Below are 23,813 nucleotides of genomic sequence, written 5' to 3' on the forward strand. Positions count from 1 at the left end.
GTCCCATTGTATTTTGACACAGGAGTTAAATTGCTGGCAACCTACTAATTAGTTATACTGTCATGCATGGTACATGGCAAGAATTGCTATTTGAATAACACTGCATGTTTTTGCATCCCTAGGTAGGCCCTGTTGGCAGTACCTATGTTCTCTTAAATGTTTTGTTAATAACAATATCAAAGGATAGGCTTCTTTTATGCAGTATCCCGGATACATCTTGTATTTGATTTGTGATTTATAAGTGGACTATAGCAGATTTACAAAAGGACACTAATGGACACTAACCGTCACATTAAGAAGAAAGGCTGTTGTTTCATAATAAAAAGTATTGTGATATTGTTCAAACTTACCAATGGACTATAATGGATTCACTAAGGACACACATGGACACTGACCGTCACTTTAAGAAGGAGGGTTGGGGGAAAGGTTTTTTATTTCACATGAAGGTATTTAATCCCACAATGCTTTGTACTTGCACATTTGAGAGGGGGCTCTGTCCGAAACATGTAGTGTGCTGACACTGCTATTAAATTCACTGCAGTTTTCAATTGCTGCCTGGAGCTGTTTGATTCCTTTTTGCTTTTTGATCATATCATATTCTCATTAAACCAGTTTTTTTAGGAGATGGTCGTTGTCACATGGATTCAGTTGGGGAAGGTGACTCTCTTGTTTGTTATAGTGACAAAACCAAACATTTCTTTGTTTAGCATAGTGATATTTCCAAAGGCTTCAACTGGCGTTTAAGCCTTTATTGTTTAGTACAGTTGGAAACTGATTTTCCAAAGCTTGGTTGGATAACTATAAGAGTCTTTTTGACCAACATTCATTGTCCATTATAACAGAAAACAACATATTCTATATTTTACAATTCTTATTAATAATCCAAATTGGATATTATACTGATGGGCTGACTGTTTCTTTCCCATGGATGGACTGCATCTCAAAAAGGAGATTTTATGATAATCACTGTTAAATCCTTTTCTCTCAGTATGTCTGTGGGATACAGGGACCGTGGGTATAGTATCTATCAGCAGGAGGCAGGACACTAGAAGAGGAAGAAGAGAACAAAGCCCCTACTCCCTGCTGCTATGCATATCCTGTTACTTCCAGTTTTGTCAAAAAGCGAACCATGAACATAGAAGTAACATGAAATTAGAAACTATATGTAAGATGGCAGAAGGAATTCCAGGAAGACGCCACGCAAGGGTGGCGACTTCCCTCGCGGAATATGGTGGGTTTGGAAGTCTGGGAGCCCTTGTGGGGGCCTGAAGGTAGAATAAATAAAGATGTTGTAGTACATAGGTATTTGGTCCGGTGTAGATAGAACTTTAATGCAGGACCAGGTCCAGAGAATGCAGAGCAACTTCTTTGGGGGAATATGGTTGTGGGCAAAAGTAAGGGATGGTAATATCTTGATTGATATGGAAGGAAGATAGTACTTTTGGTATGAATATGGGAAGCGTTCTAAGGACTGCTCTGTCCGTGTGGAATACCAGATAAGGCTGCTGATGTGATAAGATGCTGATCTCAGACACTCTACAAGCTGAGGCAATGGCCAGCTAAAAGACTGTCTGCTAAGTAAGCCAGATAAGAGGAATGGTAGCCAAGGGTTCAAACGGCAGAAGGAGGCGCATGTACACTCTTGCGGTGATTGTTGAGGATGACATGGTGTGTTGTGCGGATGCCGATAGGGTTCTTTGCTTTTCTGGTGTGAGGAAAACCTTGTGTAGGGTGGCGTTGAAATGAAGCCCTAGAAAGTTAATGGACTGTGCAGGTAGCAGTGTGCTTTTTCTGAGCCCTTAGTAGAAGGTCGTCTAGGTAAGGCAGTACGTAAAGATCATGTAGGCCACCAGGGCTGCCATCACTTTCGTGAAGACCCGAGGAGCTGTGGCCAGACTGAAGGAAAGTGTCTGGAATTGGAAGTGTCTTCCCGTGAATGCGAAGCATAGATACTTCTGATGGTCTTGATGGATAGGGACGTGAAGGTAGGCGTCCCAAAGGTCGATGAACGTGAAGATGTCTCCTTGTTGGACATTGGCTATCACGGACCAGAGTGACTCCATTTTGAATGATGGCACAAAGAGGAATTAGTTTAAGGCTTTTAGGGACCAGGACTTTTTTGGGGGCCAGGAAAAGTTTTGAGTAGAAACCTGTTTATCTTTCTGGTGTTGGAATTGGTATAAGTGCTTTGGAAACCAAGGTAGCATTTATGGCTTGCTTGAGATCGAGTCTCTTCTGAGGCATGGGGGGGTGTTTGATTCTAGAAACTTGCAGAGTGGGTGATGATGGAATTGTATCATGTAGCCCGAAGAAACGAGTTGATGAACCCATCTGTTGTTGTGGACAGCCATACCTCCCTGAAGAGTAGAAGACTGCCACCTACTGCCTCCAGGTTCTCGGGGGTGGCTTGTTCTTCATGCCTCTAGGCTTGTCTGAGGTTCCCTTAAATGGGCGCCTCTGTGTGTTCCAAGTTGGTTTCCTATTGGGTCAGTAGCCCTTTGTGGGCCCTGAATATGTGTTCTGTGGCCTTGAGTTTAGGGGGGAATGTCTAGTATAGTTGGTGGAATTAAAGGACCATTTGGGCTGTGGGATGCGTGGGCGTGTTTTCTTATCTTGTGGGAGGAAATTGCTTTTTCCACCTGTGATTTTATTGATAACCGAGTCTAATTCTGAGCCGAATAGTGAAGTACCTGTAAACGGAAGGGCTACCGGATTTTTCTTTGAGGCTGGGTCTGGCTCCAATTGACATGGCTTAGGCCTTGGCTAGGAGCTGTAGTGTGTCCATGGAGGATTCACAGAGAAAATGTACTGCGTTGAGGATTTTGGAAAGCTGACTATGTATGTCAAAGGAATCATCCGTGACCGTAGTGAGGGCTTCTTCCAGCCACAAGATTGCTGTGCGTGATGCACAAGCTGCAGCTTCTGTCGGTTAAAAGGTGGTATTGATTGAAAAGAAGATATTCTTGAGTAAGATTTCAGCTTTTCTGTCCATGGGATCTCTAAAGGACGTTCCGTCCTCCAGAGGGATGGTGGTGCGTTTAGCTAATCTAGCTACTGGAGCATCCACCTTTGGGATATTGTCCCACAAGTCCTTGTGTGACTGGTCAAAAGGATGCAGGGTGTCAAGCCTCTTATGTTTGGATAGTCGATGATCTGGTGTTTTCCACTCTTTTTTAATGAGCTCTTGTACTGTTTCATGTACAGTGTGATGTTTTGGGGGACACAGCGGGGTTGCAGCACAAATACATGGCCATAAACCAGTTCATTTATTGTTATCACAGAGAGGCAGCAAAAAAAGGCAACGATAAATAGCTTATATTCAGCATCAAAAATACAAAAGCAGAGCAGGTATCATTTAGCAACAAAAAGTGTCCCAAAACAATAAAGAAGGCCTACTTTAGCCACCAAGGGAACAGCTCCAACAGAAGTTTTTTCTCAGGAAGGTCAGGTGCATTACAAAATCTTCGACGTGTGTCTCTACTTCCACATGCCACACACACTCCCAACTGCCTTTCCCTTCCTTAAAATCCCCTTGTCTGCCCAGCCCACGCCGTTCTCTTGGGTCTCTTAAAGGGGTGGTTGTTAAAGGGCTCAAAACCTAAAAAATGGTGATATGTACCTGCCATCCAGGACAAATACCCTCAGACTTGTACAACAGGAAAATGTTTTTGGTGTCTGTTAGCTGAACCAAAGAGTTTATCTAAAGTATTTTGTTCTTTTACTTCTTCCTGTATTCCTAGCGTCCGAAACATGTCTCTAGTAAAATATTAACTGCTTCTGATTGAGATCTATGGGATGAGTCAGTCGAATGTGTGACTAGGTCTGCGCAGTCAGAATCACTAAAGGCTGGGTTCTCCTCATCCTAGGTATATCTCTCTGTTTCTGGTTGTACAGGATTAGTCACAGTACTAAGCTGTAGTACCCAGTAGGATGTGGGCAGAAAAAGAGAGAGAGAAATAAAATGTATACGGGGAAAGGAGGTGCTGTACCTGCCGTACCTATGAGGTCTAAGGGCTTATAGCGCCTTTAAAGGAGAAGGAAAGTCAAAACCTATTAAGCACACTATTAAATAGTACTACTATTGCTGTGTAAAAACACTATATTTCTGGCTTGCCTAATGAAAGATTTACAGAGATACACATACTATCCCCGCTCCTGCCACAAACCTCCCCGCTCCTGCCACAAACCCTCCTCCGTTCCCCGCACCTGCCCTCCTGCTCCCCCACCTCCCTCCCCCCAGAGTTCTCCATCGCTGCGTCGCCATAGCAACCAGACGCTCCTGCTGTGTGCACATGCGCCGCCTACAGTAACAAGTCGCTAAGTCTGGGAAGGAGCGATGCATTATGGGAATCTTCTCTACACTGCTCAGCATTTTTTTTTCCTGTTTGGCTTCTGATCTTCTGAACAGGTGAAGTATGGGGAGACTTAAGGGCACTATGGAGACAACTGAAGTTATGCCTGCAGCTTGAGATTAACTCTTTATTAGCCTTTCCTTCTCCTTTAATGTGATCTCCCGCACTGCCCAGGGGCCCCTCCAGGAGTTCCCTTGTTGTGCCTGCTTCTTCCGTGCAGTGGATGGTAGGAGAAAGTGTGCGATGTTTGATTAGTTCACCTTAACAGACTGTATAAATAGAACCACTGGCACTCTGTGAGCTGGCTTACTAACAGGCTGGTGGCTGACTGAATCAACTGCTTTTTCAATTCAACACAAAAAAGGGATAAGTATTTTTTATTAACTTTATTCAGAATCATTGTGTTTTCTAACTGTTGGGTTTAAATTTTTTCAAAAGTATTTGCTCTTTTTGGTGCCAATTTACAAAGTTTGGTTAACTATAAGGCTTACAGCAGGTTTGCCAGAGTTACATTCCTTTGTAATTACCCTCAGTTTGAGGGGGTGGGGTTTGATTAGTTCACCTTAACATACTGTATAAATAGAACCACTGGCACTCTGTGAGCTTGCTCTGGTGGTAGGTGCTCTATAACTGATTGCTGTTGAAGTGGGTGCTCTGTAAGTGGAGTTATAATCACAGGAGTTACAAACTAAAGGAGTTAAAACAAGGTAAAAAAAAAATGTTTTTGTATTTATTTTAAAGCCTTTTCACCAATTTTTGTTTAACTGTTTCTGTAACAGTTCCAAAGTGCATACCTCTGTTGTGGATGTGAGCGAGTTGCCACTTTAGAGGCTCGCGTTAGAGTTCTAGAGGAACAAGTTGCAACACTGCGTTCTATTGACAATCTTGAAAGAAGTCTCTTGCTAACTGAACAAGAACTAGCGGGGTCAGATAGTATGGGGGGAGGGGAGCAAGGAAAGGATGATAGGGCAGTAAGCTGGGTGACAGTTAGAAAATCGAGTGTGGGGAAAAGGAAAAGGGAGGCTGCTCCAGGGTTTGCGCATCCCAACAGATTTGCCAGATTGTGTGAAGAAGATGGGAGTGTGAACTCTGGACTGGCGGTTCTAGATGAGGCTGATCTCTCTAACAGCCGGGAGACCAGTTTCTCTAGTAGTGGTGGGGAGGAGAGCAGAGCTAGGCCTAAACAGATGGTGGTTATAGGGGATTCGATCATTAGGAAAGTGGACAGGGTAATCTGTCGAGCGGATCGCTTCAACCGGACAGTTTGCTGTCTTCCTGGTGCCAGGGTTCGGCATGTGGTTGATCGGGTCGACACATTATTGGGAGGGGCTGGGCATGACCCGGCTGTCTTGGTACATATCGGTACTAACGACAAAATGAACGGTAGGTGGGGGACCTTAAAGAGTGAGTTCAGGGATCTAGGCTCTAAAATTAAGCAAAGGTCCTCCAATGTCATTTTTTCGGAAATTTTGCCGGTGCCGCGTGCTAGTTTAGGGAGACAGCGGGAGCTTAGGGAGCTAAATGCGTGGCTAAAGTCTTGGTGTAGGAAGGAAGGGTTTGGGTTCCTAGAGCACTGGGCTGACTTTTCTTTGGGGTACAATCTATACAGCCCTGACGGATTGCACCTCAATGGAAGGGGGTCTACTGTGCTAGGGGAGAGAATGGTTAAGAGGCTGGAGGAGTGTTTAAACTAGACAAGGGGGGGGGGGTTGGTAAGCTAGATTCTTATGGGAGAGCTAGTGTAGATGGGGCAGTGGGACCAGTAAAGGGTTGTGGGGGAGGAGTGAGGGGGGCATATAGTTTATCAGATAAGGAGCTTCCATTGTTACAAGGGAAACAGACTAATTTTCACCTTAGCTCTAACTGTCCTTTAGCTAATGTAAGCATCAGAGGAAGAAGTAGTAATCTCCGCTGCATGCTGGCTAATGCGCGTAGCTTGTCGGGTAAATTAGGGGAGCTACAGGCTATTGCATGTATTGAAAATTATGATTTAATTGGTATCACTGAGACCTGGTGGGATGAAAAATGCGACTGGGCTGTGAATTTAAATGGGTATACGCTTTTTAGGAGGGACAGAGTGATTAAAAAGGGTGGAGGGGTTTGTCTTTATGTAAAGTCAGATTTAAAGCCATGTAATAAAGACATTACCAATGAAAACGTTGAATCTCTTTGGGTAGAAATTTCAGTAGGGCTGAAGGTCACAAAGAAAATGATCATTGGTGTATGCTATAAACCACCCCGTATAGATGAGGGGGATGAGTCCCAGCTACTTTTGCAAATGGAGGAGGCTTCAAAATTGGGTCAAGTTGTTATTATGGGGGACTTTAATTATCCGGACATTGACTGGAGTAATGGGGTGGCTAAGTCAGAAAAAGCTAGTAGGTTTGTAAACATGCTAAATGACAACTTTTTATTTCAGGTGGTTCAAGAACCTACTAGGAATTATTCTATTTTGGACCTGGTAATATCTAATAATACTGAACTTATCTCTAACATTTGTGTGGGTGAGCATTTGGGGAACAGTGATCACAACATGGTCTCCTTTGAGATAATGCTACAGAGACAGCTCTATAAGGGAGTAACTAAAACGCTCAATTTTAGACGTGCAGACTTTGCCAGTATAAGGGCATCTCTGCAATGTGTCAACTGGGAAAGGCTTTTCATGGGGTTAGACACAGAAGGAAAATGGAACATCTTTAAAATATTGCTTTGCAGGTATACACAACAGTATATTCCCCTTGTAAGCAAGGAGAAAGCAAAACCTTTATGGCTGAATAAAAGAGTTAGGGTCGAGGTTGGTAATAAAAAACATGCTTTTAAAGCATTCAAGTTAGCTGGGACAGCTGAAACTTTCATCAGGTACAAGGAAGCAAATAAAGCATGCAAAAAAGCTATCAGGCAAGCTAAAATAGAGATGGAAAGGGATATTGCAGCTAGGAGTAAAAAGAATCCAAAATTATTTTTTAATTATGTGAATAGTAAAAAAATGAAGCAAGAAGGGGTGGGAACTTTATTATCACGGGGGGGGTACGTTGGTTGATGAGAACGGGGAAAAAGCAGAAATTTTGAACTCTTATTTTTCATCTGTCTATACATCTGAGGAGCCACCTAATGAAGGCTTCCCTTTTAATATACCCAGTGCTAGTAATTTAGCTACTGACGCGTGGGTCACTCAGGAGGAAATTCAAAAGAGACTTGAACATGTAAAGGTAAAAAAAGGTCCAGGACCGGATGGGATTCATCCCAGGGTATTAAATGAGCTGAGCGCTGTGATTGCCAAGCCTCTTCACATAATTTTTCAGGATTCGTTGAGGTTTGGCATGGTGCCGAGAGACTGGCGAATTGCTAATGTGGTGCCATTATTTAAAAAGGGATCTCGTTCTCAGCCTGAAAACTATAGGCCTGTTAGTCTGACATCAGTAGTAGGAAAGCTTCTGGAAGGGGTAATAAGGGATAGGATAGTTGAATACATTGCAGTTCACAATACTATTAGTTTGTGCCAACATGGTTTTATGCGTAACAGATCTTGCCAGACTAATTTAGTTGCCTTTTATGAGGACGTCAGGTGAGCAGGAACCTTGATGCTGGAATGGCAGTTGATGTCATCTACTTAGATTTTGCTAAAGCGTTTGATACTGTACCTCACAGAAGGTTAATGATCAAATTGAGGAATATTGGCCTAGAACATAATATTTGTAATTGGATAGAGAACTGGCTGAAGGATAGAGTACAAAGAGTGGTGGTAAATGGAACATTTTCTAATTGGGCCAGTGTGGTTAGTGGAGTACCGCAGGGGTCAGTCCTTGGTCCTTTGCTTTTTAACTTGTTTATTAATGACCTGGAGGTGGGCATAGAGAGTACTGTTTCTATTTTTGCTGATGACACTAAATTGTGCAAAACTATAAGTTCCATGCAGGATGCTGCCGCTTTGCAGAGCGATTTGACAAAATTGGAAAACTGGGCAGCAAACTGGAAAATGAGGTTCAATGTTGACAAGTGCAAAGTTATGCACTTTGGTAGAAATAATATAAACGCAAACTATCTACTGAATGGTAGTGTGTTGGGGGCATCCTTAATGGAGAAGGATCTAGGGGTTTTTGTAGATCACAAGTTGTCTAATTCCAGGCAGTGTCATTCTGTGGCTACTACAGCAAATAAAGTGCTGTCTTGTATAAAAAAGGGCATTGACTCAAGGGATGAGAACATATTTTTGCCTCTTTATAGGTCCCTGGTAAGGCCTCACCTTGAGTATGCAGTGCAGTTTTGGGCTCCAGTCCTTAAGAAGGATATCAATGAGCTGGAGAGAGTGCAGAGACGTGCAACTAAACTGGTAAAGGGGATGGAAGATTTAAGCTATGAGGTTAGACTGTCGAGGTTGGGGTTGTTTTCTCTGGAAAAGAGGCGCTTGCGAGGGGACATGATTACTCTGTACAAGTACATTAGAGGGGATTATAGGCAGTTGGGGGATGTTCTTTTTTCCCATAAAAACAATCAGCGCACCAGAGGTCACCCCTATAGATTAGAGGAACGGAGCTTCCATTTGAAGCAGCGTAGGTGGTTTTTTACGGTGAGGACAGTGAGGCTGTGGAATGCCCTTCCTAGTGATGTGGTAATGGCAGACTCTGTTAATGCCTTTAAGAGGGGCCTGGATGAGTTTTTGAACAAGCAGAATATCCAAGGCTATTGTGATACTAATATCTACAGTTAGTATTACTGGTTGTATATATATATAGTTTATGTATGTGAGTGTATAGATTGGTTAGTATAGGTTGTGTGCTGGGTTTACTCGGATGGGTTGAAGGTAGGCGTCCCAAAGGTCGATGAACGTGAAGATGTCTCCTTGTTGGACATTGGCTATCACGGACCAGAGTGACTCCATTTTGAATGATGGCACAAAGAGGAATTAGTTTAAGGCTTTTAGGGACCAGGACTTTTTTTCATGTACAGTGTGATGTTTTGGGGGACACAGCGGGGTTGCAGCACAAATACATGGCCATAAACCAGTTCATTTATTGTTATCACAGAGAGGCAGCAAAAAAAGGCAACGATAAATAGCTTATATTCAGCATCAAAAATACAAAAGCAGAGCAGGTATCATTTAGCAACAAAAAGTGTCCCAAAACAATAAAGAAGGCCTACTTTAGCCACCAAGGGAACAGCTCCAACAGAAGTTTTTTCTCAGGAAGGTCAGGTGCATTACAAAATCTTCGACGTGTGTCTCTACTTCCACATGCCACACACACTCCCAACTGCCTTTCCCTTCCTTAAAATCCCCTTGTCTGCCCAGCCCACGCCGTTCTCTTGGGTCTCTTAAAGGGGTGGTTGTTAAAGGGCTCAAAACCTAAAAAATGGTGATATGTACCTGCCATCCAGGACAAATACCCTCAGACTTGTACAACAGGAAAATGTTTTTGGTGTCTGTTAGCTGAACCAAAGAGTTTATCTAAAGTATTTTGTTCTTTTACTTCTTCCTGTATTCCTAGCGTCCGAAACATGTCTCTAGTAAAATATTAACTGCTTCTGATTGAGATCTATGGGATGAGTCAGTCGAATGTGTGACTAGGTCTGCGCAGTCAGAATCACTAAAGGCTGGGTTCTCCTCATCCTAGGTATATCTCTCTGTTTCTGGTTGTACAGGATTAGTCACAGTACTAAGCTGTAGTACCCAGTAGGATGTGGGCAGAAAAAGAGAGAGAGAAATAAAATGTATACGGGGAAAGGAGGTGCTGTACCTGCCGTACCTATGAGGTCTAAGGGCTTATAGCGCCTTTAAAGGAGAAGGAAAGTCAAAACCTATTAAGCACACTATTAAATAGTACTACTATTGCTGTGTAAAAACACTATATTTCTGGCTTGCCTAATGAAAGATTTACAGAGATACACATACTATCCCCGCTCCTGCCACAAACCTCCCCGCTCCTGCCACAAACCCTCCTCCGTTCCCCGCACCTGCCCTCCTGCTCCCCCACCTCCCTCCCCCCAGAGTTCTCCATCGCTGCGTCGCCATAGCAACCAGACGCTCCTGCTGTGTGCACATGCGCCGCCTACAGTAACAAGTCGCTAAGTCTGGGAAGGAGCGATGCATTATGGGAATCTTCTCTACACTGCTCAGCATTTTTTTTTCCTGTTTGGCTTCTGATCTTCTGAACAGGTGAAGTATGGGGAGACTTAAGGGCACTATGGAGACAACTGAAGTTATGCCTGCAGCTTGAGATTAACTCTTTATTAGCCTTTCCTTCTCCTTTAATGTGATCTCCCGCACTGCCCAGGGGCCCCTCCAGGAGTTCCCTTGTTGTGCCTGCTTCTTCCGTGCAGTGGATGGTAGGAGAAAGTGTGCGATGTTTGATTAGTTCACCTTAACAGACTGTATAAATAGAACCACTGGCACTCTGTGAGCTGGCTTACTAACAGGCTGGTGGCTGACTGAATCAACTGCTTTTTCAATTCAACACAAAAAAGGGATAAGTATTTTTTATTAACTTTATTCAGAATCATTGTGTTTTCTAACTGTTGGGTTTAAATTTTTTCAAAAGTATTTGCTCTTTTTGGTGCCAATTTACAAAGTTTGGTTAACTATAAGGCTTACAGCAGGTTTGCCAGAGTTACATTCCTTTGTAATTACCCTCAGTTTGAGGGGGTGGGGTTTGATTAGTTCACCTTAACATACTGTATAAATAGAACCACTGGCACTCTGTGAGCTTGCTCTGGTGGTAGGTGCTCTATAACTGATTGCTGTTGAAGTGGGTGCTCTGTAAGTGGAGTTATAATCACAGGAGTTACAAACTAAAGGAGTTAAAACAAGGTAAAAAAAAAATGTTTTTGTATTTATTTTAAAGCCTTTTCACCAATTTTTGTTTAACTGTTTCTGTAACAGTTCCAAAGTGCATACCTCTGTTGTGGATGTGAGCGAGTTGCCACTTTAGAGGCTCGCGTTAGAGTTCTAGAGGAACAAGTTGCAACACTGCGTTCTATTGACAATCTTGAAAGAAGTCTCTTGCTAACTGAACAAGAACTAGCGGGGTCAGATAGTATGGGGGGAGGGGAGCAAGGAAAGGATGATAGGGCAGTAAGCTGGGTGACAGTTAGAAAATCGAGTGTGGGGAAAAGGAAAAGGGAGGCTGCTCCAGGGTTTGCGCATCCCAACAGATTTGCCAGATTGTGTGAAGAAGATGGGAGTGTGAACTCTGGACTGGCGGTTCTAGATGAGGCTGATCTCTCTAACAGCCGGGAGACCAGTTTCTCTAGTAGTGGTGGGGAGGAGAGCAGAGCTAGGCCTAAACAGATGGTGGTTATAGGGGATTCGATCATTAGGAAAGTGGACAGGGTAATCTGTCGAGCGGATCGCTTCAACCGGACAGTTTGCTGTCTTCCTGGTGCCAGGGTTCGGCATGTGGTTGATCGGGTCGACACATTATTGGGAGGGGCTGGGCATGACCCGGCTGTCTTGGTACATATCGGTACTAACGACAAAATGAACGGTAGGTGGGGGACCTTAAAGAGTGAGTTCAGGGATCTAGGCTCTAAAATTAAGCAAAGGTCCTCCAATGTCATTTTTTCGGAAATTTTGCCGGTGCCGCGTGCTAGTTTAGGGAGACAGCGGGAGCTTAGGGAGCTAAATGCGTGGCTAAAGTCTTGGTGTAGGAAGGAAGGGTTTGGGTTCCTAGAGCACTGGGCTGACTTTTCTTTGGGGTACAATCTATACAGCCCTGACGGATTGCACCTCAATGGAAGGGGGTCTACTGTGCTAGGGGAGAGAATGGTTAAGAGGCTGGAGGAGTGTTTAAACTAGACAAGGGGGGGGGGTTGGTAAGCTAGATTCTTATGGGAGAGCTAGTGTAGATGGGGCAGTGGGACCAGTAAAGGGTTGTGGGGGAGGAGTGAGGGGGGCATATAGTTTATCAGATAAGGAGCTTCCATTGTTACAAGGGAAACAGACTAATTTTCACCTTAGCTCTAACTGTCCTTTAGCTAATGTAAGCATCAGAGGAAGAAGTAGTAATCTCCGCTGCATGCTGGCTAATGCGCGTAGCTTGTCGGGTAAATTAGGGGAGCTACAGGCTATTGCATGTATTGAAAATTATGATTTAATTGGTATCACTGAGACCTGGTGGGATGAAAAATGCGACTGGGCTGTGAATTTAAATGGGTATACGCTTTTTAGGAGGGACAGAGTGATTAAAAAGGGTGGAGGGGTTTGTCTTTATGTAAAGTCAGATTTAAAGCCATGTAATAAAGACATTACCAATGAAAACGTTGAATCTCTTTGGGTAGAAATTTCAGTAGGGCTGAAGGTCACAAAGAAAATGATCATTGGTGTATGCTATAAACCACCCCGTATAGATGAGGGGGATGAGTCCCAGCTACTTTTGCAAATGGAGGAGGCTTCAAAATTGGGTCAAGTTGTTATTATGGGGGACTTTAATTATCCGGACATTGACTGGAGTAATGGGGTGGCTAAGTCAGAAAAAGCTAGTAGGTTTGTAAACATGCTAAATGACAACTTTTTATTTCAGGTGGTTCAAGAACCTACTAGGAATTATTCTATTTTGGACCTGGTAATATCTAATAATACTGAACTTATCTCTAACATTTGTGTGGGTGAGCATTTGGGGAACAGTGATCACAACATGGTCTCCTTTGAGATAATGCTACAGAGACAGCTCTATAAGGGAGTAACTAAAACGCTCAATTTTAGACGTGCAGACTTTGCCAGTATAAGGGCATCTCTGCAATGTGTCAACTGGGAAAGGCTTTTCATGGGGTTAGACACAGAAGGAAAATGGAACATCTTTAAAATATTGCTTTGCAGGTATACACAACAGTATATTCCCCTTGTAAGCAAGGAGAAAGCAAAACCTTTATGGCTGAATAAAAGAGTTAGGGTCGAGGTTGGTAATAAAAAACATGCTTTTAAAGCATTCAAGTTAGCTGGGACAGCTGAAACTTTCATCAGGTACAAGGAAGCAAATAAAGCATGCAAAAAAGCTATCAGGCAAGCTAAAATAGAGATGGAAAGGGATATTGCAGCTAGGAGTAAAAAGAATCCAAAATTATTTTTTAATTATGTGAATAGTAAAAAAATGAAGCAAGAAGGGGTGGGAACTTTATTATCACGGGGGGGGTACGTTGGTTGATGAGAACGGGGAAAAAGCAGAAATTTTGAACTCTTATTTTTCATCTGTCTATACATCTGAGGAGCCACCTAATGAAGGCTTCCCTTTTAATATACCCAGTGCTAGTAATTTAGCTACTGACGCGTGGGTCACTCAGGAGGAAATTCAAAAGAGACTTGAACATGTAAAGGTAAAAAAAGGTCCAGGACCGGATGGGATTCATCCCAGGGTATTAAATGAGCTGAGCGCTGTGATTGCCAAGCCTCTTCACATAATTTTTCAGGATTCGTTGAGGTTTGGCATGGTGCCGAGAGACTGGCGAATTGCTAATGTGGTGCCATTATTTAAAAAGGGATCTCGTTCTCAGCCTGAAAACTATAGGCCTGTTAGTCTGACATCAGTAGTAGGAAAGCTTCTGGAAGGGGTAATAAGGGATAGGATAGTTGAATACATTGCAGTTCACAATACTATTAGTTTGTGCCAACATGGTTTTATGCGTAACAGATCTTGCCAGACTAATTTAGTTGCCTTTTATGAGGACGTCAGGTGAGCAGGAACCTTGATGCTGGAATGGCAGTTGATGTCATCTACTTAGATTTTGCTAAAGCGTTTGATACTGTACCTCACAGAAGGTTAATGATCAAATTGAGGAATATTGGCCTAGAACATAATATTTGTAATTGGATAGAGAACTGGCTGAAGGATAGAGTACAAAGAGTGGTGGTAAATGGAACATTTTCTAATTGGGCCAGTGTGGTTAGTGGAGTACCGCAGGGGTCAGTCCTTGGTCCTTTGCTTTTTAACTTGTTTATTAATGACCTGGAGGTGGGCATAGAGAGTACTGTTTCTATTTTTGCTGATGACACTAAATTGTGCAAAACTATAAGTTCCATGCAGGATGCTGCCGCTTTGCAGAGCGATTTGACAAAATTGGAAAACTGGGCAGCAAACTGGAAAATGAGGTTCAATGTTGACAAGTGCAAAGTTATGCACTTTGGTAGAAATAATATAAACGCAAACTATCTACTGAATGGTAGTGTGTTGGGGGCATCCTTAATGGAGAAGGATCTAGGGGTTTTTGTAGATCACAAGTTGTCTAATTCCAGGCAGTGTCATTCTGTGGCTACTACAGCAAATAAAGTGCTGTCTTGTATAAAAAAGGGCATTGACTCAAGGGATGAGAACATATTTTTGCCTCTTTATAGGTCCCTGGTAAGGCCTCACCTTGAGTATGCAGTGCAGTTTTGGGCTCCAGTCCTTAAGAAGGATATCAATGAGCTGGAGAGAGTGCAGAGACGTGCAACTAAACTGGTAAAGGGGATGGAAGATTTAAGCTATGAGGTTAGACTGTCGAGGTTGGGGTTGTTTTCTCTGGAAAAGAGGCGCTTGCGAGGGGACATGATTACTCTGTACAAGTACATTAGAGGGGATTATAGGCAGTTGGGGGATGTTCTTTTTTCCCATAAAAACAATCAGCGCACCAGAGGTCACCCCTATAGATTAGAGGAACGGAGCTTCCATTTGAAGCAGCGTAGGTGGTTTTTTACGGTGAGGACAGTGAGGCTGTGGAATGCCCTTCCTAGTGATGTGGTAATGGCAGACTCTGTTAATGCCTTTAAGAGGGGCCTGGATGAGTTTTTGAACAAGCAGAATATCCAAGGCTATTGTGATACTAATATCTACAGTTAGTATTACTGGTTGTATATATATATAGTTTATGTATGTGAGTGTATAGATTGGTTAGTATAGGTTGTGTGCTGGGTTTACTCGGATGGGTTGAAATTGATGGACAATGGTCTTTTTTCAACCCTATGTAACTATGTGCTGAGGACCAGAACTTCCGTCTGGCACGTCTGTGCGCGAAAGCAGAAATGGCACCGCATTAAAAAAATGCACCATTTGGATGTGCTGGGAGAGCCAGATTGCCGCTTAATAAAGCGGTTCTGGTGGTATGTCTCCGGCGGCTCCTATGGCAGTGCTGAGGCATGCCTTTGTCGCCGATCAGTGAGCGTGGTCTAGGCAGCGCTCCCACATACCCCTAAGAATGGTTTGCCGAGTAAGTGGACTGGGAGCAGCGCTGTAGCATGCTTTTTCAGTCCTCCTTTGCCGAGCTTGGCAGCGCAGGAGCATGCCATGTGTGCTCATTAGTGTGTCTCCCTCAGGCAGCACTGCAGCTTGCCGCGAGTGGACCCTCTGGCTCCTAAAACAAAAGGAATGGAAGGTATACAAACAATACCAGAAATAAAATGACTGAAAACAGCTTGAAAGGAAATAAAATAAAAATAAAATGAAGTGAAGTGAGCAAAGTTCCCAGGCTTCCTGCCTCCAGGAAGCAAGATAAAAAAAAAAACTGTTGTAACGCAGGGATAAGGGAGGGGGAGGCAGGGGGACAGGACCTAGACTTTTTTCTTTTTTGCTATCCTGCCTCCTAAAGGGAAGAGCGCATTAACCCACTAGTGCCTGTGTTGCCTTGGGAAGACCGAGAAATTAGTATATTAAAGATATAAAAAAAAATGTTTTAAAGTAATTACTGTTGCCCTGCACTGGTAACAGTTTCATGTTTGCTTTAACCCTTTAAGTGCCACAGGACGTACATCCTGTGTATAAAAGTATCTAAGTGCCACAGGACGTAGATTCTACGTCCTGCTGCACTTCCGGTTTTGAGAGCATTTCAAGCCGCTCCTTCGCTCCCCAGCCCCTAGGCAATGAGCACAGGGGGGGAACGAGTGGCTCCTCGGGCGCGATCGCCCAGGGGCCCCATAGCAAGTACCTGCAATCCACGTGGCTTTCCCCTGCAGTGACTCTGCCGTCTCCTGCTTCCCCCTCTGGCCCCCCCTATTCCTGCACCGCCTACTCACAGATCGTTGTGCGCAGCTGCCTCTCCTGTGTCTCTGCTGTATCTTTCCAGATTCTTCTGCCAGGTAAGTGCCAAATACACACAAAAACACATATGCACACAAAACACATTTTACCTAGTATACACACACACTTACAAACTTATGTTATTTTGTAATTTTTTTTTATTGCATCGTTTTTATCCTTGCCTGAAAAAAATGTTTTATTGCCATTGCGGATAGTGTATTTGCTAACCGCACTGCGCAATACCTTTTGTGTATAATTTTGGTGTTTCTACTACATTTTCTGTGATTTTGGTGCATTTTTAGGTATTTTATTGCATTTTTAGCCATTTTATTGCATTTTCAGTTATGCATAGTTGTTGTTCGCTTGACTTTGTCTGTAAAACTTATTTTCCCAAGCCAAAATACTCAAACGGTTATTCTGACCGCAGATATTATTAGGCAAAAAAAAAAAAAAAATGATTTAAGTGATTTTTTTTTATTTTTATCAATTTTATTGCATTTCACATTGTTCTTTATTACTTGTCTTTGCACATGGACATTTTGTCTGCTGTATTTAAATTTGGCATCCTCTGTACCCCACATAAGTTTGGTAAATCTATGCATATTGGGCATCAAACTGTTCAGTAGACCCCTGGCATTCATAATTAGTGTTTTATGTTGGTACGTTACTAAATGTGGGGTACATAATGGGGCAACATGCAAGCTTTGTTACGATTTTCAGTAAATTTCACATAAACTGTTCTGTTTAGCATAGCTTTGTAGTTTGGTAGTTTGCAGTAGAAAGTTGTATATACCTACTTTTGTTTTGTCAGAATGTGTACTTTCGGAAAATATATGGTTTTCTGGGGTCTCTGTACTGTTGGGTGGTCTTATGGCACATAGTACACATACCGGATGCAAACACTGCATGAGCCGGAGCGTCTTATGTGAAAATTCATATGTACTATTTTTATTTGGGTGCCCCTGTACGGCACGTAGTTTGGCCAATATATGCATATTGGGCATCAAACTGTTCAGTAGACAACCAGCGTTCATATTTAGAAACTTTTATGTTGATACGTTACAAAATGTGGGGGTACATAATGAGGTAAAATGCAAGCTTTGTGACGATTTTCAGAAATGTCATAAAAAACGTTCTGTTTAGCATAGCTTTGTAGTTTGCAGTAGAAAGATGTATTTACCCATTTTTGTTTTGTCAGAATGTGTACTTTCGGGAAAATGTATAGTTTTTTAGGGTCTCCGTACTGTTAGGGGGTCTTAGGGCACATAATGCACATGCCGGTAGCTTATATTGTAGCGTATACACTTTGTATGCACTAACTTTCTTTTGGGGTCTCTAAATGCCAGATACATTGGTGATCCTATGCACAATGGGCATCAAACTGTTCAGCGGACCCTTGGCTTTCATATTTGGTTTTCTTGGTACCTAATGTTATGTAGGAGATAAGGTGCTTGAAAGTGGAAGATTTGATGTGATTTACAGGTATTTCACCAAAAATGGCAATTTTGGGAAAGCATTGTGACTCTGTAGTTTGGAGTAGAAAGACATGGGTACCAATTTTGAATTTGCCCGAATGTGTACTTTCCAAAAATAAATGGTTTTGGGGGGTCAATGTATTTTTTTGTGTTTTTACCCCACAGAAAATGCAGTAAACGTATGGAATTTCAGTAGCTAAAGAGATCACCGGGGCAATTTGTATGTACTAACTTCCTTTTGGGGTTTCTAAATTCCAGATACATCGGTGATCCTATGCACAATGGGCATCAAACTGTTCAGTGGACCCTTGGCTTTCATATTTAGGATGTATTTTCTTGGTACCTAATATTATGTGGGAGATATGATGCTTGAAAGTGGAAGATTTGAGGCGTTTTTTTCAGGGCTGTGGAGTCGATAGATAAATTCTCTGACTCCAACTCCTCAGTTTCTGATACTTCCGACTCCTTGACTCCGACTCCTCTGTTTTTAATATGCTAATGTATTTTATACATCCAGGAAGGGGCAGGGGGGAAGGGGCACTTAAAACACAACTGAACTGATAATAAACTGATAGACAAATTTATCTATACTTCTACTCCTAATGATTTCCCTAGAATCCCATAGTCATGTTTAAAGTTTAAAGGAACAGTAACACTAAAAAATGAAAGAGCTTTAAAGTAATAAAAATATAATGCACTGTTGCCCTGCACTGGTAAAACTGGTGTGTTTGCTACAAAAACACTACTATAATTTATATAATAAGCTGCTGTGTAGCCACGGGGGCAGCCATTCAAGCTGGAAAAAAGGAGAAAAGGCACAGGTTACATAGCAGATAACAGATAAAACACTATTGTATTCTACAGAGCTTATCTGTTATCTGCTATGTTTCTGTGCCTTTTCTCCTTTGAATGGCTGCCTCCATGGCTACATAGCAGCTTATTTATATAAACTATAGTAGACTTTCTGATGTAAATACACAACTTTTACCAGTGCAGGGCAGCAGCACATTATATTTTAGTTACTTTTATACACTTTCATTTTTTGGTGTTACTGTTCCTTTAAGCTAACATTACAGCTGAATTACAGCAGTTTTTCAAATGTTTTAATGCTTCAGTCTTAAACTATTGACTATCCATTCCCTTCATGTATACAAGTATTTGTAGCTAGGTTCACAGTGGACATTGTGTTCCCTGTAACAGAGGAACACGACGCAGTGGAGCTGCCGCACCTTAACTGTGCTTTACATTCAAAATTGGTACCCATGTCTTTCTACTCCAAACTACAGAGTCGCAGTGCTTTCCCAAAATTGCTAGTTTTGGTGAAATACCTGAAAATCACATCAAATCTTCCACTTTCAAGCACCTTATCTCCCACATAACATTAGGTACCAAAAAAACACACCCTAAATATGAAAGCCAAGGGTCCGCTGAGCAGTTTGATGCCCATTGTGCATAGGATCACCAATGTATCTGGCATTTAGAGACCCCATAAGGATGTCAGTGCATAGAGATTGCCCCAGAGGTCTCTTTAGCTGCTGAAAATGCAACACGTTTACTGCATTTTCTGTGGGGTAAAAACACAAAAAAATACATTGACCCCCCAAAACCATATATTTTTGGAAAGTACACATTCGGGCGAATTCAAAATTGGTACCCATGTCTTTCTACTCCAAACTACAGAGTCGCAGTGCTTTCCCAAAATTGCTAGTTTTGGTAAAATACCTGAAAATCACATCAAATCTTCCAATTTCAAGCACCTTATCTCCCACATAACATTAGGTACCAAGAAAACACACCCTAAATATGAAAGCCAAGGGTCCGCTGAACAGTTTGATGCCCATTGTGCATAGTATCAGCACTGTATTTAGAGCTTGAAATACAAAAAAAAGAAAAAATGCTATTTTTCATGATATATGGATTTCTACCAGAAACAAATTTTATTTTATGGACAAAAATTCAACTGATTTGGAAAGCCTCATGTCTCCCGAACGTGCCAATACCTGATATGTATAGTTTTATTGAGATTTCTGACTTCTATAGATCAAAAACTCCAAGCAGTAAATTACTAAATTTTCAAAGCATTACAGCAGAATACGGCATACTTTACATTCCAAAGCCAAAAATCCTGGAACATTAGGTTTACCCCAGGAAACCATACATTTTTGAAAACTACACATTCTGACGAATCCGAAATGGGTAACTATGTCTTCCAACTCCTAAGTACCAAATGGCAATGCTTTACTGAATTTAGCATTTTCTATAAAAAAATTATGAAAATTCTAAAAAACCACCTCAAATCTTCCACTTTCAAGCACCTTATCTCCCACATAACATTAGGTACCAAGAAAACACACCCTAAATATGAAAGCCAGGGGTCCACTGAACGGTTTGATGCCCATTGTGCATAGGATCACCGATGTATCTGGAATTTAGAAACCCCAAAAGGAAGTTAGTACATACAAATTGCCCAGGAGATCTCTTTTGCTACTGAAAATTCAACACATTTACAGCATTTTCTGTGGGGTAAAAACACAAAAAAATACATTGACCCCCCAAAACCATATATTTTTGGAAAGTACACATTCGGACGAATTCAAAATTGGTACCCATGTCTTTCTACTCCAAACTACAGAGTCGCAATGCTTTCCCAAAATTGCCAGTTTTGATGAAATACCTAAAAATAACATCAAATCTTCCACTTTCAAGCACCTTATCTCCCAGATAACATTAGGTACCAAAAGAACACACCCTAAATATGAAAGCCAAGGGTCCGCTGAACAGTTTGATGCCCATTGTGCATAGGATCACCAATGTATCTGGCATTTAGAGACCCCATAAGGAAGTTAGTGCATACAAATTGCCCAGGAGATCTCTTTAGCTACTGAAAATTCAACACGTTTACTGCATTTTCTGTGGGGTAAAAACACAAAAAAATACATTGACCCCCCCAAAACCATATGTTTTTGGAAAGTACACATTCGGGCAAAATTGGTACCCATGTCTTTCTACTCCAAACTACAGAGTCGCAGTGCTTTCCCAAAATTGCTAGTTTTGGTGAAATACCTGAAAATCACATCAAATCTTCCACTTTCAAGCACCTTATCTCCCACATAACATTAGGTACCAAGAAAACACACCCTAAATATGAAAGCCAAGGGTCCACTGAACAGTTTGATGCCCATTGTGCATAGGATCACTGATGTATCTGGCATTTAGAGACCCCAAAAGGAAGTTAGTGCATACAAAGTGTATATACTGCAATATAAGCTACCGGCATGTGCATTATGCGGCATAAGACCCCCTAACAGTAAGGAGACCCTAGAAAACTATACATTTTCCAAAAGTACACATTCTGACAAAACAAAAATGGGTAAATACATCTTTCTACTGCAAACTACCAAACTACAAAGCTATGCTAAACAGAACGGTTTTTATGACATTTCTGAAAATTGTCACAAAGCTTGCATTTTACCCCATTATGTACCCCCACATTTTGTACCGTATCAACATAAAACATTCTAAATATGAACACCAGGGGCCTACTGAACAGTTTGATGCCCTATATGCATAGATTTACCAAACTATGTGGGGTACAGGGGCACCCAAGTAAAAATAGTGCATATGAATTTTCACATAAGACGCTCCGGCTCAAGCAGTTTTTGCACCCGGTATGTGTATTATGTGGCATAAGATCCCCTAACAGTACAGAGACCCTAGAAAACCATATATTTTCCGAAAGTACACATTCTGACAAAACAAAAATGGGTAAATACATCTTTCTACTGCAAACTACCAAACTACAAAGCTATGCTAAACAGAACGGTTTTTATGACATTTCTGAAAATTGTCACAAAGCTTGCATTTTACCCCATTATGTTCCCCCACATTTAGTAACGTACCAACATAAAACATTCTAACTATGAACGCCAGGGGTCTACTGAACAGTTTGATGCCCAATATGAATAGATTTACCAAACTATGTGGGGTACAGAGGATGCCAAATTGAAATATAGCAGACAAAATGTCCATGTGCAAAGAACAATGTAAAAAGCACTAAAATTGATAAAAAAAAAAAATCACTAAAATCTTTTTTTTTTTTACCTAATAATATCTGCAGGCAGAATAACAGTTTGAGTATTTTGGCTTGGGCAAATAAGTTTTACAGACAAAAACTATCAAGCAAACAACAACTATGCATAACTGAAAATGTTATAAAATGGCTAAACATGCAGTAAAATACCCAAAAATGCACCAAAATCACAGAAAATGTAGTAGAAACACCAAAATAATACACAAAAGGTATTGCGCAGTGCGGTTAGCGAATACGCTATCCGCAAAGGCAATAAAACATTTTTTTCAGGCAAGAATAAAAACGATGCGATAGAGAAAAAAAAATAGAAAATTACATAAGTGTGTAAGTGAGTGTGTACACATGGTAAAATGTGTTTTTTGTGCATGTGTGTGAGTGTGCAAGTGAGTGTGCAAGTAAGTATGTATAAGTGTAACTGTTCTGAATGTGTGAAACCCACCAACTACCCAAAATGTATGTGTTTGTGTGTAAGTGTGAGTATAAGTGTGTATTAGTGTATTATGTGTGTGTATGTGTGTTTTTTTACACTTACCTGGGACAAGCAGGCACGGAGATCGTCTGAAGGTTGGAGGAAGGACCCAGGAGCCGCTGCAGCTTCTTCCTGCGACGCCGATCCGGTGAGTATGAGAAGGGGGGCCAGGGGGGAGAGCAGGAAATGTCAGGCACGCACAGACAGCGTGTCTTGACATTTCCTATGGGGCCCCTGGGCGATCGCGACCCAGGGGCCACTCGTTCCCCACCTCTGACTTGTGTCTGCAGGCTGGGGAACGAGCGGGGTGCGAAGAAGCGGCTTGAAAAGCCGCTTCTCCGCTCCCAAACCCGGAAGTGCCCCAGGACGTAGAATCTACGTTCTGTGGCACTTTGGTCCTTTAGTACCCAGGACGTAGATTCTACATCCTGTGGCACTAAAAAGGTTAAAGGATTTATGTACCAACTCCACAGCCCTGGTAAAAGAATAACTTTATTGTCATTTGATCTCACTCCCTTAGAGGCCTATAAGCCTCTTCCATTTAGAATCCCTTCATTTTTTTGTTACTCTTTACTTTTAATCCCATTCCTTCTCAATTTTCTTCCTTTTTCATATATTTTCTTCACTTCATTTCCATTCTAGCCTGCTATTCCAATTCCACGTCATGTTAACCATTTTTAGCTAAATATTTTTCCCATGAAGTCTTAAGAGGGCATTCCCTGAACAAACACCACCTCCTAAATGCACAATTTTCTTTTTCAGGTGAAATGGTTTATTTAGGACTCATGCAAGAGTGACAGGGAAATGAATGATACTAGCAGTTAATTTTCAGCATTTGTGTGTTTTCAACCACATCTACTATGTATGTAGCTATGTAACAACCATGTTCACCAGGACAAAAAACTTGTACAGTAAAAACCTTGATTTTTCTGCTTATGTACAAATAAAATACATATTTCTTTACCATTTTGTGGTCTCTCCACCCAAGTGAAAGTGATGGCTCCTTCTTTACTGCTTTCACTAAATCTCAATAAAAATGTCCCAGGAGCCTTCTCTTTTAGCAGGGCACGCTCCCTTTCTTTGCTAATGAATCCAACAATAAATCTGTAAACATAAATGAAGAAAGAATTCTGTAACATCTTTAAGTACATAACCACATAATATTTTAAACCCAAGGTTTGCCCCATTAACTATGCGCCGGCCCAGGGGTTTTTCCAGCAGAAGAAACGTGGAAAAAGGAAGCGCTCAATACAGGTACCCCGGACTGATGCAGTTTTCTCCTAACAGCAGTGATTAAAGTCACTTGGGGGTGCCTAACATTATGGCACCCCCAAGTGACTTAGCCTTTCCTTCTCCTTTAAAATAAACATTCAAAAAGAACATGGGTGCACTCAGGCCTGGATTTGTGGTAAGGCCACAAAGGCCCGGGCCTAGGGCAGCAGAAATTTAGGG

The 23,813-nt window shown here is 41.9% G+C and overlaps 1 protein-coding gene across 3 annotated transcripts in view; it reads right to left on the reverse strand.

The window, feature by feature from the left end:
• stat1 (signal transducer and activator of transcription 1) overlaps positions 1 to 23,813 on the reverse strand; it is a 221,586-nt gene that overhangs the window by 21,000 nt on the left and 176,773 nt on the right. For 2 of the 3 annotated variants that reach the window (XM_012970596.3, XM_018097153.2), the window contains exon 20: positions 23,326 to 23,465. In XM_012970596.3, coding sequence (XP_012826050.2) covers positions 23,326 to 23,465 — 140 coding nt within the window. 3 annotated transcript variants of the gene reach the window in all.

The sequence above is a fragment of the Xenopus tropicalis genome, chromosome 9 (assembly GCF_000004195.4).
Source record: "Xenopus tropicalis strain Nigerian chromosome 9, UCB_Xtro_10.0, whole genome shotgun sequence".
Taxonomy (NCBI): Eukaryota; Metazoa; Chordata; class Amphibia; order Anura; family Pipidae; genus Xenopus; species Xenopus tropicalis.